Here is a 19,147-nt window from a genome sequence, read left to right as displayed (position 1 = left end):
TTAGAAATTTCACTGTTATTTTTACGTGGATAAGAATTAAAATTTCAACGATCTGAGAACTTGCAGCATCGCGTCAAACAAATCAAGTTCCGCAATGAGAGAAAGGTTGATATCATGCGTTCAAGTTTGACAACAACTTTTGACTTCGATGAACCTTCCGACTGTTCTTACCTACTTGCTTATACCTCTCTTCTATTATAAATATTTATATTTGTCGATTTATTTTTCTTGATTAATTTTCTTAAAAATTTCATTTTTAACTTCTCAAAATTTATAACGAATGAAGTTATAACGAAGTTATTCGCGTTTACGCTTCCATCTATTATCGCTACAATTTCAACAATTTCAACCGGCAATTCGAATCTTAAACTGAATCGCTCAAACTCGTTGGAGAATTGCATTCCTAGACGATGCTCGTTTTCTTTGCGGGAAGAAACTAGGAAGTTTTTTGCGGAATCATTGCTCGCGATGAAGTTTGTTTGATGTCGGTTTGCAGGAACGAGTAATGACGTGCCTCTTTTCGCTGGCTCAACTCATGAGATCAGTAGACGGCAATCAGTGTGATGAGTGATAACAAACAACAATTACTACGTGCAGTCTGCGGTAAAAGAGAGAATTGGGCCATTGGCGGTGGATGTGGGAGGAATGACACTTTACAACGTAGGAATTGATAATAAAGCTTTATTGCTGTTTTATGACACTGGAATTCCTAATTGTTCAAACCGTTAATTTTTGTTTAACGTTAAATTCTAAGAAAATTGTCATCAATTTTTCCAACTGAAAACACAAATTGTTTAATATTAATAAATAAAAACGAACTGCATACATATATTTACTATGAATGGCGAAGAAAATGAAATGGATTGTTGTTCCTTCTTATTCGAATGACAAAATTTATTATTATATCGAAGACGAAATGATAAAATATGATAAATGTGCTTAGACGTGACTTATTCCTTATTAAAAATTAACATTATCTAAATCCATTCTCTTGTTACATTTTTTTTATGCTTTATAACGAGATATTGGATATTTAGATAAATAAATAATATTAGTATATATAATATAAATTATTATTATTATTGTTTGAGATAATTATACAATTTATATCAATTGCAATTATGAAAAATAATTTAACAAATAAGTACGTTCATTGTTCTTGTTTCATTAATTCTTGATATCATTAACATTCTACAATTGATCAATTTATTCACGATTTAAAAATAAATTCAATTGCTAAAGACATCAAATTAAAAAATTACAACTATAATAAAACCAACAATTAACAATTATGAATATATAATTTCATATAGTAGAATCTTTATTAATTTAAAGATAAATATATTTTGTATTTAACATTCAATAAACATTTGTTCACACATTTAATAGATTTGAATATTTTAGAAATTAATAATGATTATTCAATATTTTATATCTATCTCTTAGGATTAGTTCATTATGTTGATTATTTATGTTACATCATAATATCACACAAATAGAAAAAGGTTATTAAATAGAGGTAGAAATTCAAAGAATTAGAGTAATTTAAATATCACAATAATATTAATCCTAGGAAAGTTTAAATTTGATTGGCATCCGATAAGTCTTAAATGTTTCAAGATTTTCTTATTTCCTTTTCAATTCTTTCTACTTGATACCATTTAACGTGATTTCATCTCTTGCTTTATACAAGAAGTAAATGCTTCCAAATTTTTGAGTCGTTGTTGAGACTGTAAAAATAAAAAATAGAAATTATTAACATTATAAAAAATCGTAATCTTTGTTTTCTATTAAAACTTTTCTACATTTTTTAAAAATTGTTCAATTGAGCAAGAATTAGTTTGAAGAATATAGCTTATATATAGCTATCAAGTAATAGGCAACCATATATGCATTGATGTAGCACCGGTTGCGGTTTATTAGGGGCATTTTTTTTTTTTTTCATGATTAAAATACGTAGAAAAAGTAAGCTTTCGACAAATACCTTGAAACCTCTGCGTAATCGATCCTTCATTATCGCTATAAATTCTGTGTAGGATAACTGACCATCGCCATCTTCGTCAAAAAGCGCGAATACAGTATCGATAATATGGTCGCTAAGTACACTTCCTGTACAAATTTTTACAGCGCGTTGGAATTCATCTAAAAAAAAAAAAAAAAAAAAAAAAAAAAAAAATACTTTATTACACAATTCTTCTATAGTTATATTCAACGATGATACGTACAAAAATCTTCTTAAAATATTAAATATTTCGAAACCTTTTGATATTGGATGATCCGCAAGAGTGTACATTCGCATGGCTATCGAAAAGTCATCGAGGTTGTTCAAGAATTGATAAAAACGTCGAAATTCCTCGAACGTAATACCAATATGAAGATCTGAGTTTATCAATATTCTGTCCAAATACTTATCATATCTATACAAACAGAAAATATATAAATTTGATTATTCATAATCTCGCCTATATTCTTTTCACTTTTCTTCTCCATTCCTTGTCAAAAACCTTACATTGTAAGCGTGAGGCGTTAAATAATTAAAAGTTTTAATTATTTTAATTATTATTAGGTAGTAAATTTTATATACACAGGGAATACGTAAGAAAAAAACGTACTCATCGGTGTCGAGTTGAGTGTACCGTAGCAAAATTTTAGCAAAATCTAACTCAGAGATAGTATCATGGCCTTTGCTAAATTCGTGAAATTCAAGTTCTAGAATTTCGTGTTGCAGATTTTCCATGAAACGGGTGAAATCTTCGTACTTCAACTCGTTCTTTCCATCCTTTCCAAAGAAGTGTATCATTAGACTTGTATCGACTGCGTGGCGACGTTGCAAACCCTGCAAATAACGTATATCTCAGTTCCAATACAATTTTTCATCCTTTGTTGATTGACGAATATTATAGGCATACCTGTTCATCGTCAATGTATTGGACTTGAATCGCTTCAGGAGTCGTTTGCCTTTCCGTCAAAAGGCTTAATTTTTCTTTAGTTTCGGTACCGTGTCGTCCTCTCCATGCATGACTGAAAACTTTCTCCATCTATATGTGAAAGAAACAGGGAATGATTAAAATTTCTATTTTATAATTCAAGGTGAAACCTTCGTGAGAAAACGTATATACAAGGTGGATTTGCATAACGTGTCTGAAATAAATGATAAGAGAGTTAGCATAACAGAGATTAATATGATTGCAGACATGTTATTCTTCTAATTAAAAGTTAAAATACACAATAATAATGATTTCGTTATATATTATAATGTTATATTTTATTGGGTTATTATAATTCGAATTACTTACCTAATATTCGCATTGCGATATTATTATACAGACGATTCCCTCCAAAAAAATGTGGGAAAACCGGTTAATTGGACATTTCTCGGGTAATTTCAAACATCATTTTCCTTTGCAAAAACTTTTGTTAGCGAATAATTAACAAAAAACATTAACCAATCACGAAACACGTAGACCACTTAAGTCGCGACGATAGCGTTGGCTATATACCGCCGATCGGACACAAACAAGTACAACGAAGATTTTATTCAGGAAAAATGAATAAATATCAAATTAGATAGTATGAGAAGACAAATATTGAAAATTTTTAATAATAAACGATAAATAATACGTATTTGGAAAAGGGTATGAAAAACAATTGATAAAAGAACGAGAGAGAAAAGAAAGTGACGAAATGAGGGAGAATAACGACAACAAAAGAAGATAAGAAAGGATGTTAAAAGAAGAAGAGAAGGATGACGAAAGAAAGAAGAAGATGAGGATAATAAAAGAAGGGGAAAGATGACAAAGCAAGAGAAACGCGACAAAAGAAGCGAAAGATGATAAAATGCGGAATCTTATACGGAATTATTTTATTCGTTGTTTCTAAATAATTCGATTTAAAATTCTTTTTCGATACAAAAATATTCGATAGATTTCCTTCGACACGTGTTACTTGTTCGTGTTCGGTCGACGACTTATACCCATCACTATCATCGCGATTTAACTAGTCTATGCATTTCATGATTAACCAATGTTTTTTATTCGATAACCAAATCGTAACGAAATCCTTTTTGCAAAGGAAAACGTTTTACTTGAAATCAATTCAGGAATCTCCAATTCCCACATTTTGAAGATATCCTTTATAATGATTGAACGAAGGCCAAGTTGTGTGTGTTTCTATTTACGTTATAAATTTTTTTTTTTTTTTTTAATTTTTAACAGCTTAATTTTATTTGAATTTATAATACGAAATCAGTGCAAAAAATTCAAATCCACACCGGGAAAAGTCAAATAAGTCATTTATAAATTTTAGCAACTTACGTAAGAATTAGAGAAAATCTGATTTTTCTCGTTTTGATGCTAATTGCCACGAAGTTTTGATTTATAAACGATCTCTTCACTTGGTGACATTATGCGTTAACTAATAAAATAACGAAACTTAATCAGAACTTAATAAGAACGACGTAGAAAACACAAACTTAAGTCCTTGTAAATCAAAACGACGAAACAGGAACCATAAATGAAATTGCAAATAAAAACAGCATAGATAGAAAAGCAAAAATGAATACAAACTTTTTATTCAAGCATTTGAACGAATGAAAAAAGCAACAATACCGATAAATTAAACTACTAATTCTTGATTTTTTTGATTACAATAATTAGTTGGATAAATTAGTATCGATTTTTAAATTCTGAAGGGGGAAAAAAAAAAAGAAAAAAGAAAAAAAAAAGACCTGAAATTCGTGAAAATTATGCGATCGAATATTATCTAATGTTAGATTATCTATGATACAGTTTATTAATGTAAGAGATTAAGAGATATTAAAGGCGAAATTTGCGAGCTAATTACGATTGTAAGCGTAGAGACGATTTTGAACCGTAATAGCGAGCATCTATGATTGATTCCTTTTATCAAAACTCACTGCAAGTCTCGTCTCATCGTCGATTCGATTTTTCTTCAGCTTGCCCCCGAATAATTGTCGAATCTGTGAAAATTATAAACGCATCCGTGCAAATTCTACTAGTTTCTTCGAGTATCACTGGTCCTTTTTTTCTCGTGATTTTTTTTTCTTCGTCTCCAGATGATTTATTTTCTTAACAGGACTCGATTCGGCTATTTCACAGTCGTGTGTGTTCATACTCGAATTTAGAAAACATTAGAAATCTTTACTATAAGAGATCTCTAATACCTAAATGCATGCAAATAAAGTGGAATCTTAAGAAGAAAAAAAAAAAAAAATTGTTTTTACCACGAGAAATTCGGTTTTATCTACGCGTTCGTTTCCATCCGTGTCGAACATGTTGAATGCGATCCGGAAACCCGATTTAGGCTCTGCAACAAAATTCGAAACGATATCACTCACTCACCATCCCAGATCAAATATTCTGGATAAATAAATCACTTGGTAAATACTTACTGATCAGGATCGACAACAGGAACAGGTACTCCGTGTAAGAAATAATCCCTAGAAAAAAAGAAGAAGAAGAAGAAAAAAAGCAGAAATGTATAAAACGTTATTACCCCCGCGTAATAAAGTGGATCGTAAATTATACAAATTTGAACATCGCGTTGCAAATCGGGAAAAAAATCAATGGAAACACAGATAACTACGAATCGATCGAGAAATACCGAACGAATCTCCCCTCTGAAAATTACTTCTCGATCGTTAAATTTCATTACGTGTCCGAGGCGAAACAGGCCTCGGGATCCGGTCGATTTAAAAGGAGCCGGCCACCGTGTCCCGCCGGATTGATACCCATTTAAGAAATAAATCCATTTATGGGAGAATGATGTATACGGCTCGCGAACGGGTTTTGTTTACGACCACCCTACCCACGCCAATCCCTAATACCAATTTCCACGATAATCGCGTTAACTCGTCATCCGACCGTGACAAGTCGCCTTTGCGTCGCGAGAGAGAGAGAGAGGAGGTGAGCGATGGACCAACTTAGATACGCCCCATAGCGTCCCAGGCATTTCCCATCCCCTTTCCCAAGATCGAGGAATACCAATAACTCAGACTTTTAACGGCGTTCCAAAAAAAAAAAAAAAAAGAAAAAAAAGGGGAGGAGGGATACTCGAAAAGCAACATTTTCCATCCCTCCCGTGTTTTCCCCCTGCGCGGGGGGACGATCGCATCGATTTTGATCGCGCCGTAACCACTCCATAAAAAGGAGTTTTCACGTGAAGAAAAAGGGAAGGAAAGTAGTTTTATTTAGAAGAAAGTAGCGGCTTGGAATCTCGGATTAGAGAATCATCTCCGGATGAAGCTGTCCGCCGAGCCGGCAAACATCAGAAAAACTCGACACCGAACAGTGCTCCCCAAAGAATGCGACGCTCCTCGAACAGCGGATTGTTGTGAGAAAGAGAAATTCGTTTCTTGGCAACTTGTTCGTCCGACGGGCGAGCGTATCCTCGCGATCGCTAATAAATCGATATATTTATCTTTGTCCAATTTGTATTCTTACTCGAGCGAGTAAGAAGCGAGTTTCGTTCGTGAAGTTTCCTTCTTTGCGATTCGTCACGTTTCGACGCGGTGCAAAAAGGAAGAAAGAAAAAAAGAAGAAAAATCCAATTAGTCGAAAAAAAAGGACGGATTTTTCTGGTCGGTAAAACGCGCGATACTTTAACACTTCATTCATAAAATTCCACGATACATTCAATTACGATATACTACTTGGTGCACGTTCGTGCAATAAGGAAGTATTCCATTTAGTCACGCCTCGGATTGGCTTCGAATAGCAACAAACCGATATCGCGGTAACGCGAAACCCATACGCACACTTTACTTTCCAGTTACTTACGACCGGTTACCAATATCGTATCTAAACACGCACGCGCAGAGAGGGAGGAAACGAATTTTCTTCGAATTTTGCTCGCCTTTCGAACGGATTCCTCTGAGGTAGAAAAAAAGTTTTCGGGGAAAAATCATTTTCCCTCCCTCAACTGTGCGTCCCGTAAAGGATAGCGCGCATAGTTTTATCCTATTCCATCTCAAAGAGGAGGAGGAGACGGAGCATCTCATGGTGGAGGAGACGGGTTCATACGGCCATCGGACGATGAAATTCTCAGAGGTTGAAAACGAGCACGAGCGGGCAAATCTTGGAGGAGAGGAAGAAAAAGAGAAAGTGGGATACGGAGGGAGTGACGGAACTCGTTTATTAGAGGGAAGTGTGAAACTGGCTCCATGCGCGATTATTTGCATTTCCATTAGCGCGACCAAACGTGCGGTGAACGTGCACAAAAAAGGCAGGAAGAGGCACAGCCTCGAACCAGCTGCGCCGCTCACTCGTCGCACCAGCCCTGTTATTTCGATGCTCGTAGGGGTGGCGGGATTGATTGCCCCGCCGATCTCTCTCCTCGGTGGAACGCGAGAGGCTCGGGTTGGAAGGAAAGTTTCGAGAAGGAATTCGTGTCTGTTACGAGTAAATCGTTCGCCACCACCTTCAGATACCACCACTTTTCTCTTATTCCTGATTTGTTGCTAATGAAACGCCCGCTAATTGATCCGATTAAAACGTGGGCAATTTGTTATTTTATCGTGGGATAGAGATATCGGTGGAAAGCAATCGCCGGTCCGATGGATAGATAGAAACGATCGGCAGCGGTTTCTTTGTTCGAAATGAAGAAATCCGGAGAGAAACGGGTCTCGGTACACTCGCTCCAATAACATTCGAAATGTTTTCTTTTTCCATGCTCGAGAAACTGTCTCGAGGCACGTTTCTCCTACGCGCGAGTTAAAACCCGTTGAAATTTCTTCCGTCTATCGACTAGCATCGTAAGCGATTTGCTTTTTTCCGCCCCCCCCCCCCGCCATCTTTGCTCGCTCACCTTTGTCCCGAAGATTTCTGAACATGTGCGAACTTCCATGCCGTGTCGAGGGGATGCTGTTTCTCATCACCTCCAGCTCCTTGTCGCTTAACACGCGTCTCTTCAGCCTCGCTGGAACATTCGTTCATTTATTTATTTATTATTGTTGCAATTTCGCTGCAGCACGGGCGGCAGACAAAGTCACGCATCAAAGAAGCGCGTTGAAAGGAAAAGAAAAGGAAAAAGAATGTTTATTTTATTCGTAGTCGCGCACGCATATGCGACGCGTTAAAATGGAAACGAATTTTTTCTCTCGATTTCTTTTTTTACTTTTTTTACTTTTTTCGCTTCATTCGCGTATTTATGGTTCGACATTCGAGAAGAGAATATTTTTTCACTACACTCGATGAAGTTATCACGGAAGAATTCGAGATAATTCGTGTTAAATTATTATACGTGTTAAAACACGGATCGAGTTAATTGCTCTTTAAACGGAATATCTCGTTTTTCTTTCCTCGCTTTTCTTACTGGAGCGTGAAATGTTGGTGGATTAAAATAAAGCTAAACAAGAAAAGATGAAAAGAGTAGAAGAAACGTGTTAACGTTGTAGCCGCTTAATTTATTTTAAACGCGAATCTTATATTCATCAATTCCACAAGATTTAAAAAGCATACAAGATGATCGGTTAGTTTACAACGAGACATCGTTGGATTACACGAATGTTTTAACTCGAAATATCGTTTTAATCGATTTAAGACTAGTTCCAACATTTGTCACTCGAAATCGCGACACGATCGATTGACAACTGATTCTGGAGAATATACTCACGTCTAGGTTCGGATTCAACGACGCTGTCGAGGAAATCCTGAGGCGTCATGTACAATTGGCCGTCATACTCGACCGATGCAAATTTTATAAATCTCTTCTCCCTCATCGTTAGCTTCACCGCTTTCTGTGTATCGTCCTCCTTCTACGAAACAAAATGAGAGGAGAAACATTCGTAACACCATCTTTTTCCAGTTCTTCAAGCGTCGGACAAAAAAAAAAAAAAAAACGAAACGAGAATAATTTACGAGTTCAAAACTTGATCTTGAATTCGTACGATCGAGAAAACCGTCGAGAGAGAAGAAAATTCTTTTTTTTTTTTTCCTTTTCGAAGGGATGCGTTCAATATCACGGTTAGAATGAACGTGCAAATACGCGGGCATGAAATTCACACGTTTTCCGTGATATCCTGTAAAATCTGTACTCTCATGATTAAAGTGACTGTGCAACGTATATAAAACATCGATAAAATTCACCACTTGTACGAGCATAACTACTACGTTTCACGCACATTTCCCTCTCCCATCTCGTTACCTATGAAGCGACAGCCAGTTTGTACGCTCAGATGTAAATTCCTTGTAATTTACAACGTCTTTAAATCATAAACCGTTTATTAACAGTTGTTGAATTTTACGAATTTGCAACATTTATATATCGAGTATTGTGAGGATAATTAATATCCTGCGGTATGCATATAAATTAATGATTATTTTTCTCTGTCGATTTTTCAAGATCGACAACTTTGATAAAATCGAAAAATATCGCCTCGATAACTCAAAAATTATACACTTGCAGCTTCATAGATGCGAGGGATCGGTTATAATCACGAGATATGAAATACACGTTCCACCGTATTATACGACAAGCTTTACCTTCAGAGAAAAGATTATCTACCGCCCACACCGAATACTGAATTTATTTGCATAATAAGCTTATACGGTAGCATTACAAATCGTCAAATCACCTGTAATTTAAAGGTACCGACATCCAGTTTCCAACTCCATACATCGATATCACCGTATCAATTTCAAACATTACCTATTTCGCCCCAACCCAGCCTCTCGCGCCACGTTACAAAATTCGAAGAGAGAATCGAGAGAAGGAAAGAAGAAAAAAAAAAAATAGCAAAAAATAATAAAAATTGTAAGAAAAACCACGACTCGATCGTCTTATCTCTGCTCGATCGACGTACGTATAAATATATATATACATACCATTCCATTGTTACACGCGAGAGACAAGGGTTAACAAACTATCGATACGAGGTTGGAGCACGACTATGAAAGATTGTCGAATTTCTAGAAGGGCGAGGCCCTTTTGTTGGCTTCTCCCTCGTGGGAGCCTTGTACGCCCACTCTCGCCTTACTCTCCTCTCTCTCGGCTATCTGCTTACCTACGTCCAACGAGCAATATGCGTATTTCGCGACGTAAGCTGCAGTTAAGCCTTAAAAGTTATGCGACAGGAGTCGTATAGGAGGTGTAACGACGCGAATTTGCGATCTCACCGGCGCAGATTGAATCGTTCATTCTGCGGACGCGAAATTGCTGGAACGTGACGGATCCCAGCCCTTCCCACCTTCGAGACAATTGATTATCGAGTTGTTGTCGTCCCGCCTATGCCTCATTCGTATTCTTTCTCTTCGTCGTCGGGGCAACGACGAGTTAAGCTGTTTCCAACTTGACTCGTAAAACCTTGAAAAATAATTCTCTCTGAATATTTATCGGCTCTGCGATTTAAAAAAGTACGCGGAATATTAATACGGGATTATAATTCGTATTAACAACATTATCGTGTCGCACAATTTTCCGCAACACAACTCTGTTGCCGATCTCGAGGAGGCAAGGTGAGTGGCTTGCAAGTGGTCACCCTCGAAGATTCCCCGTCGCAGTTTTGTTGTTCGATGCGCATTTCCATAAACGCCATCGTAATCGGATACGGCGTCTTTCGCGAATCTCTCTCTTTTTCTCTCTCTTTGACCGTAAATCAACCTCTTTTTCTACGCAATGAATCTTTTTTTACAATGTCTCTCTCTCGCTTGTAACGGCCGCTTCCTGTTCAACCGATCAAGATTAGCTCGCCAAAATAACTCGGTGGATTCGCAAACAGGAAGCTCTTTCTTTTCCTCTTTTTAATTTTTACTTTTTCTTTTTTTTTTCTTTTCTTTTCCCGAAAAGCACCGATTAAGCGTGAAATTATAGAAACAAAATTGGCAATCGTTGATCCACCCGGTTGTTACAGACACACGTCTCCTCTTCGTATATAAGTAACGTTCTCTTTCATCTTTGTAAAACTGATAATCGTATTTTCAACAAAATCATCTTATTGCCGCGCGTTTTGTAATTATTCGCGTAATTACACGGATCCAGGGAAAGTAACAATTACACGTTCCGTGCGAAATGAGTGTATTAATTTTTATCCCAGCTTAAACTCTCCACGAGATTTATAGCCTGCGCACACGTAATAATAACACGGCTTATCGATGCCAATTTTAACGAAGAAAACGAATGCGTTTCCCCGACTATTTAATCGTTCCTTCTGGCATTCCCATTGCTATGATTGAAAAGGAGACGCGATATATCTCGTGTAACATTCTTATCACGATTCTTTCCAACGAGTTTACGAGTCGTTTTGTTGTTTCAGAGATTCAACGAAGGTTGGGAAAGGAGAGATAATTTTTTAATCGACCATACGTTCCTCGAAAAAAGAAAAAGAAAGTAACCATCTTCTTCCAAGTTTAATGAATAAATTCGTTGTCCGATAGAAAGAGTGAAAGAAAAACATAAGATGGAAGCGAGAAGTGACGTTTGCGATCGTGAGTTAAATCGACGGGGAGGGAAAACACGATCGAGTCGAAAATATGACGAAGAGGGAGGATAAAACCTGTTCTCGGAAAAACTAAAAAAAAAAAAATCGTATCATTGCGAAGCGTCAAAATCATTATTAACGCTCGTGTCGGGATAATATCGGGACAGGCGATTGCTTGTTAATTCGAAGCGTGGAAAAATATTGACGTATCGGGAAACAAGTGACGTAAGTTTCCCGCCAAGACCACAAATATTGGCTCCGGCCACTCTTCAGCGAATCTCAACGTGCCATTGCCAATTCTAATATTTTCTGACGTTTAACATGTTTCCATAAATCTTTTACGTTCGTTTCGAGAGCCAACCCGCAAACCCGTCAAACTTCAAAAACCATTACGCAACACTCGATTCTGCTTCCTCGATCGCTGCAACTTTCCCGAGAAGTCTAACCGCACACGAGTGCAACAACGAGTTCCACGATGATTGTTCCTCGAACGAACGCCCCTTTCAACCCACCGGAGAGTTTGAAAATTCCAAACTCACTTCCAAATCTGACCGATTTTTTCGCGGTCGAGAAAAAGAAAAAAAAAAAGAAAAAGAGCAGAAAAGATTCGGTCTTAAATTTTCTCCAAAGCGTGTTAATCCGTGGCCAAGGTCAACGATGGGACCAACGTCGGTCTCCAACTCCCTGTTACGAAACAACCATCTCGCTCTCCCCCCAATATCCAGGGACACGATCTCACGATTATTCCTCGTTCGAAGGAATAACGCCGGTGACAGGGTAGGGAGAGAGAGAGAGAGAGGGGAAGATATTTCCGCGAGAATGAATTTACGCCGCGGCACATCCATAAATCCTCTCCTCCTTTTCTTTTCCACGGTTAATGCGCGCGGCGCCTTGGATTTATGGGATACCGAACGCCGTTAGGTCTAATCTTCTCTGGTTAGTTAGGAGAGGAGGCCGAAAAGGGAGTCGAGGTGCCGGTGCCTCTTTGTACAAATTGCTACCGGGCGAAGGGAGGGGGGGAGGACCACCACCGTGTTGTTGCCTTCTCCACCGTCCTCGTCGTCGTTTCGGAAATTGGTAAACGAAATTCCTCCTTGTGTTTTTACTCCCAGAAATCCTATTGCTCGGTGGGGAACGAGAAGGTAGAAATGCTACCACTCCGGCCTGTCCCGTTTTCGTCCTCCTCCTCCTCCTCTTCCCACGAGACATTCGTCTTTCTCGTAGTCGTTGTTCCGATCCTTGCTTGAATTTCACCGATTTTTATTCCCGTGGGTCAACTTTGGCTCGGCCTCGTGGTTCACCGATGTGAAAGCGTGTCTCGAGATCGCTTATCTGACGTTGATTTATCGAAATATCGAGGGGCCGGTGGTATTGTTTAGCCGTGCTAATAAATTTGTAAATGCGCTAGTTCGCTAGTTACGATTTTTTGGGAGGGAGGGGTGGGTTGCTGCTCGTGGGACTGGGCGCGTAGGACGGATTAGAAATCTCGTCGGTACAACGAGAATTTGTTTTTTCCTTCGGTTATTCCGAGGGAAGCGATGGACAGATATAGCTTTCGGTTAGTTGTAAATTAAAGTTTAACTTTTATCTCGATTTCGAGCGAAATTGAACCCTTGGTTGCGGAAGGGTCATAAGATCATCGCTCGATTCATCGTGCGTGCAATTTCTCGTAGAAAAATATTACGATACGAGGGGAAGCGAAATATAATGACACCCACGGTGTCTTAAATCACCGTTCGCGTCAAACTATCCAACTTATCCCCGAAATCGACGCGAGCCCATTCCAAACCAGTGGCCAACGACACCACCGTTCCTTCCTCTACCTCTCAGATCGTTCCAACACCGCATCAAACAAAATCAACATTCCGACTTACAACCCGGTATTTTGCCGTATAATCGTCCAATCCTGTCCACCCATTTTCTTGACGCTTCTCTTCCTATCAGGAAGCGAGAGATCCCCGCCAACGGATCGATCCTCTAAATTAGCTGTGTACACAGTGATGACACCGGCTATCGTGCCGTCATTAACCCAATTTTTCCCGCGTCCAACCGGTTCTCTCTATACTTTCCTAGAATCAAATATAATGGTCGTCTTGTTCGCCCGATGATTACACCAACGCCGTTATCCAGCGCCGGTGTTAATTCAAAGCGGAGGATCACGCTCGATCGATATTTCCAAGTCGGTTCGTATCTTCTTCCTTGGTGGACGCCGCCGTTTGACCAACCGTTGCCATATCCTCGCGTGTCTCTACCGGATCCAGAGGGTGTTAGTCTTCCATGCCAGCGGTCCGGAATAATGACAGGAGCGGTGAACATTATGCTAAGTTGTCTCGAGGCGTCGTCTCTTCTCTCCTTTTTCTTTTCTTTTCTTTCTCCCCTTGGTTGGTGTGGCCCGTTTCATCCGCGCCTCTTTCTCCATTTCTCGAATCCACTTTTGACCGCCAGATCCGGCCAGAACGAGGTTCCTCTCCAAAAGGTTATAATTTTCAATAAAGGAGATGCACGCGACGGCAACGATTTTTTTTCGATGATGGGGAAAAAGACAATCGAAACACGGATCGGCTTTACCTTAAAGCTTCACCGTGTTTAAGGACACGGTATTTCTCTCCGCGGGCGATCACCTTCCAGGCCATCGCCTCGCCTAACCATTTCCATTTCTCTCGTTCGAAAGGAGCTTCCATGAACACGTTCGACTCGTGTCGGGTGACGTTCAGCCGTCCACCGTTTCGACGTTAATACTTCGGGCGACGATACCTGGACACGGCTTCCGTTTAATCCCCTCGTATAACGCGATGGACGTCGTTTTGCCAAACTTATTTACTTCTTTCTCTTTTTCTTCTCCTTTAATCAACCCGTCGTTTCGGAACAATGCGAATTTTTTTAGCCAACCTTTTATTTTATTCCGCGTCGTAATATTTCTGCGGAAATTTCGCCGTTTCTCGATCATCCTCGGATAGAATTCCTTCCACGCATCGATTTCCGCGTGGAAAATTCTAACGCGCGGCCGTTCCAAATCCGTTTCGTTCTGTCTGGGATAGAAAGGTGGAACGGGTATGGTCGAAAGGGGTCGGCAGATCGATCGCGTGGGCAAGCGTGCACCTGCCTCTCCACACCGCCGAGATCCACGCGTATGGTCTCTCCGCATAATGCAACGGTGATTACGGATCTTACGGCGAACCACGGTGGCGCCGAGATTGCAGCAGGAAATTGAAATCAGATAACAGACCAGCGTAACAACCAGCGCTCTCCGCGCGCGTATTTGCATATGCATATTTGGATATGAAAATTTTCATTGACGAACCGAGTTTACCCTCGGGTAAGCAAGTATATCCTCCTCCGTGTGTGCTTAGCGGTTAATAGCGATAATGGTTATCTAATTCGATCGAGGCTTTCGATATTGAACTGACGTGTTTATCGGGAATGATGCTTCCGCTTTTCGATCGACGCGATGCAACGCGTTGCCTCTTTATTTTTCTCAGAATTCGATGACTTGGACAAGTGTTTTGAATCGCTGGGAACAATTATTATATAACGTTTATCCGCGATAATAAATTAAATCGCGACAGACGTTCGAATTATAATTAATTAAACGTTCGATCATTTGTCACACCGGCATTTCTCAGGGATTCTCCTCCTTTGGATATATCTCGCCATAGTGCGCACACTGGCCGTTTATCTATAACTCGATCCGATGCTTTCAATGGTTGCGATGCGACGTACCGTTCGTTCCCTTTATTTTTCATCTAGGATTCGATGAACTTCTTCCAACCAGCGTTTTCAATCGCGTGGAATTATTATTAATCGGTTTATCATCGGTATGGCTAGGATAATAAATTAAGTCTAGACTGGTTATAAGCGTTGGAATTGTAGCTAAATGTTCGATTATTTGTTAGATCGCCATTCGTTAAGTTTTAACTTCCCTCTTCGACATAAACTGAGGGCTATTTATATAACAATCTAAGCCACGCTTGATTGAAACCGCGTTTCACCGGGGATAATTTAAAGATACTCCGGTTAAAAAGGGCCCGAAGAGAAATCTTTGATCGGCGTCGATGTCTCGTAAAACGGTTCGCGGTTCACTGAATCACACCTAGTAAACTAATGAACTTAGATTTATAGGCGCGTAAAGTCGACTTGGTGGTCCAAACGATTCTAATCCTAGCGAGATTTAACTCGGTTTTAATCGCGAAAATACACGTTTCAGAGTGAGTTTCGTGCGCTCTATAAATCCCGATATAAAATTGTCCGTTTACGCCCGAAATTTTATCAACCAATCATACCTCGATCGATCAAAATTTCCAAAGAGAACGAATACTTTTTATTACTCGCTTACAAAAGTGGAACGCCTATTAGAATCCTCCAGATATCTTTACGATCATAATTTTCTTCTTTTTACGATCTCGCGTTGAAAAAAATATCAACACGTCCCGATTCAACGAATGCCTTTAACGAACTCGTAAAAACTCGTTCTCTCTTCTCGAAGAAGGAAGTTTATGTAACGAAATCGAATTTGAAATCGAACGGGAACGAATAGGAAGATTTTAAAGAGCCGAATTTATTCGCGTTTCCCCTCTCCTCTCGATATTTATTCGAACGATTATACACTCGATCTGAAAAGCTTCGACAAATTTAGCGTAGCGCGTATACGTAGACAGATATCTGGAATGGCAGAGCGATTCATTCGCGGAATGCCTGCCCAGAATCATAAATCTTTCGCGTAATCTCTTAACATCTCGCGAACTTATCGTTACACTTCTGGGCCGAGAGTTATTTTTAATTAACAATGCTTGGGATAATTTAACGAAACGGATATCTCGGCGATCGATATATGCGGATATATATATATATATATAACGATCGAGGAGATATCAAAATTAAGAGATTACGTCACGCGTGGTCGCAGAAGAGAAAATCAGGTTTACCTTCGGCGAATAAACGGCTGGTTATCCATTACAACGCCTCGTAATGGTCCATCTGATAAACGAATTCCAATTATATGATCGTGTCTATGGCACTCCGCACAGCAGTACAAACGGAATTTCACTTTATGCGATTTAACCTTCTATTTACGACTGCTCTCCGTTATCAGATGCTTCGCTTGTTCGAGCACAGAAACCGAGGATAATTCGATTCTCTCTCCAGAGGCTCTCGATTCGATCCGACCGGCTGTTACAACAACCATTACACTTGCCCCATTTCCACGGAAATTTGTGTCATTGCAACTTTTTTATTTCACCCCGGTATTTTAACCTTAACTCGTAGTCAATAGCGAATTCGGAGATATCGAGAGATAAAAAACAATGCTTTATGCAAATATTAACAGGTTTTTCGAGTACCCAGGTTTTACCAGGCCTTAAACCGATCTTCGAATTTTTTAACACTTCAACTCGGGTAATTTCGATTTCTTCTTTTCTTTTCTTTTACAAGTAAAATTAACGCTCGATCGAGGTAAATGAATTTAAACACGTACCTTTCGGCCATACGCAAGCGGGAAAAATTGAAGAGCAATCGAGAACTCCTCCCTCCCTTTTAAAGCGCATTTTCCCTTTCGAAAAAAATCGGGTTCGATAATCGGCCCCTTAACAAATTACGCCTCGCCTCGCCTCGGCCGACTCCACCTTCCTCCTCTATTATTCATCGTATCTCTTAATAATCAATTCCCCGCCAGCAACAAGAAGCACGGTAATCGCATCGCGATAGCTCGAGGTGTACAAACGCGCGATCGAATAATCCAACGTGTTTCGCGATACACGCCCGACACGTTTTATCGTTTGGAAAATCGTGATTTACACCTACACCCGCCGCTTACTAATTTCGGATCTGTTATTATTAGAAACCCGTAATAAATCCCGCGTGGTAGCCGACGTATTATCGCCGAATCACCGTCGGCTAATCGCCGCTAAATGGAAAATCCGAGATTGGAATGGATCAAAATCCGATGCGTTTATCCGGATGTTTAAATTAAGTTCTTCTTGGTTCGCGGTTACTTTTAGATTGGCCGGCTTATAAAGCAGAGATCTGTCCTATTGCTTCGGGAAGTGGCTATTCACGAATCGCTTGTAGATAAGTATAGACTGTCGTCGTGCATCGTTCGATGATATTATTCGAGGGGAATCTCGCCGTATTTCGTTTTATCACCGGTTAACGTATCCGTCGATCGTTGTCGAGAGATGTTGAGACGACCTCGAACAGGCTCGGAGGATAAACGGCACGGTTGAATCTCGGTCGCGATAACGGCTGCCAGTCCTTGCCGTGGTTGCAAGATGGCCTGGCGAGGGCCTTGTGATTTGTGGCTGCGCGAATCGAGATCTCGGGGAGACCTGCACTTGTTTTGCTAGACCGAAAGAATCCACGGAGAGAACGTGTCGCGAACAGGTTGTCCTCTGGGTTGCGAGATAGTTGTCGATGCTGCTCCGGCCGGGATTTGAAATTTCGTTTTTGCGTCGTCGAAAGTTTTTCGTATACTTTGTAGCAGAGAGGTTTGAACGAGCGAGGTGGTGCTGCGTTTCTTTTTACTATTATTCGAGACGCGAATAATTGATAAAAATGTAATCGCGTAGAAATTTAGAAATTTAACCAGAATTCAAACGATTAGAGATTATTAAATATAGGTCGCTGCGCCTAGATTCATATTTTTCGCGTAGAAACGTGTTTGACTACTTCGATCGAGTTATCGAGTTATGCGATCACGGTTTTGCTATTTTACGTTGAAAAGCCAGAAGCCCCTTGTAAAAGCCATGATTAAATACTAATTGGATAGTAAATATGATAAAGTACAAAATACAGGTGAAAAAAAGTAATATTAATGGTAATTCGAATGTCAATGTTATGTCAAGTGATAATCCTAGCAATTTTTAATATTAAAACATGCACCTTTTTGCCATTCTCCGGTTAATACCAATCGTTTCGAAATATAACGCTACGATTACTGTGTATCCAACATTTCACAAGCTATTTATTATTATATAAGTTAATTAGAATTATTTTATGATTTACATTCGTTATCGATAAAAATTTATACACGATACGTAATTACGCGTAAAATATCTATTTAAATAAACGTTGACGTTATATACATTGTGTTTGCACGGGGCAAACAATTTTTGTTCGTAAACAATTTTGCTTTTTCACAAATAGTATCAAATTCTAACCTATAACCTATAACCTCAAAAGTCAGGGACGCTTCGTGTAACGTTTCTTTCTTTAATCAACGACACATGAATCACAATAAAATTTAATAGAGGTAAATCTATTCTATTTGATATCAATGTCGAAATAATAATCGAGTAATATCATAAATAATATCATAAAATATAATCGATAAACTCAAGAATGTTTATCCATTATTTTCTCTTACGTCTCTTTTTTAAATATGCTATTTTCATCGCTCGTCTTATCGATCGATAACATTCCTATTTCGAATGACGATATTATATCATTTAAAAAATTAAATTTTGTATATAGAACGATCTGTTTACATACCTTTCGAGACTTGGCATACGCTATATCAGGTCGCAAATATTTGTACCCAACGAGAAGCGCGATAGAAAATGTTGCAAAGAGTCCGGTATTCCATTTTTTTATTTCACTGTTATTATATCTCGAACTATGAGAACGTGTAAAACCACAAAAATGTCGGGAGGACGATGATATTCGTCGTAACAACCTCGCTACGTTCGCCATGTTCGATGCAGATGACAAGAATGCGCGCAT

The 19,147-nt window shown here is 39.1% G+C and overlaps 1 protein-coding gene and 1 long non-coding RNA gene across 5 annotated transcripts in view; one reads left to right on the top strand and one right to left on the bottom strand.

Annotated features, from left to right (window-relative positions):
- LOC147657813 (uncharacterized) overlaps window positions 1-11,554 on the top strand; it is a 21,212-nt gene extending 9,658 nt beyond the window's left edge. The window contains exon 3 of the long non-coding RNA XR_015291754.1: window positions 11,270-11,554. This is a non-coding gene — a long non-coding RNA (uncharacterized LOC147657813). The remainder of the gene's footprint in view (window positions 1-11,269) is intronic.
- Window positions 1,299-19,147, bottom strand: LOC100867390 (Mitochondrial calcium uptake 3). 4 transcript variants are annotated; one of them, XR_015291751.1, is made up of 11 exons: window positions 18,917-19,135; window positions 8,632-8,773; window positions 7,825-7,935; window positions 5,411-5,458; window positions 5,243-5,325; window positions 4,916-4,978; window positions 2,910-3,038; window positions 2,613-2,836; window positions 2,226-2,417; window positions 1,985-2,142; window positions 1,299-1,730 (listed from the first exon to the last, which is right to left on the bottom strand). XR_015291751.1 is itself a non-coding variant. In XM_003690068.3 (11 exons), exons 1-11 carry the CDS (start codon window positions 19,145-19,147, stop codon window positions 1,662-1,664), a joined length of 1,416 nt encoding a protein of 471 aa, XP_003690116.2. In that variant the 3' UTR covers window positions 1,299-1,661. The 4 variants fall into 4 exon arrangements, 2 of the variants coding, with proteins under 2 accessions (XP_003690116.2, XP_012343825.2); XM_003690068.3 differs by having other exon boundaries at window positions 2,260-2,417; window positions 18,917-19,147; XR_015291752.1 differs by lacking the exon at window positions 4,916-4,978.

The sequence above is a fragment of the Apis florea genome, unplaced genomic scaffold (genome assembly GCF_048593485.1).
Source record: "Apis florea isolate Af1SG1 unplaced genomic scaffold, ASM4859348v1 contig_24_pilon, whole genome shotgun sequence".
Lineage (NCBI taxonomy): Eukaryota > Metazoa > Arthropoda > Insecta > Hymenoptera > Apidae > Apis > Apis florea.
This window is presented reverse-complemented; position numbering and strand designations above follow the sequence as displayed.

What these genes read in the sequence shown, in the direction of transcription:
- LOC100867390 (XM_003690068.3), bottom strand. Translation starts at nt 19,147, where the DNA reads ATGCGCGCATTCTTGTCATCTGCATCGAACATGGCGAACGTAGCGAGG. An exon ending in CAGAAATCTTCGGGACAAAG is followed by an intron (nt 5,459 to 7,824) that starts GTGAGCGAGCAA and finishes CTTTTTTTCTAG; the next exon opens with GGATTATTTCTTACACGGAG. An exon ending in GATTACGCAGAGGTTTCAAG is followed by an intron (nt 1,731 to 1,984) that starts GTATTTGTCGAA and finishes TTATTTTTACAG; the next exon opens with TCTCAACAACGACTCAAAAA.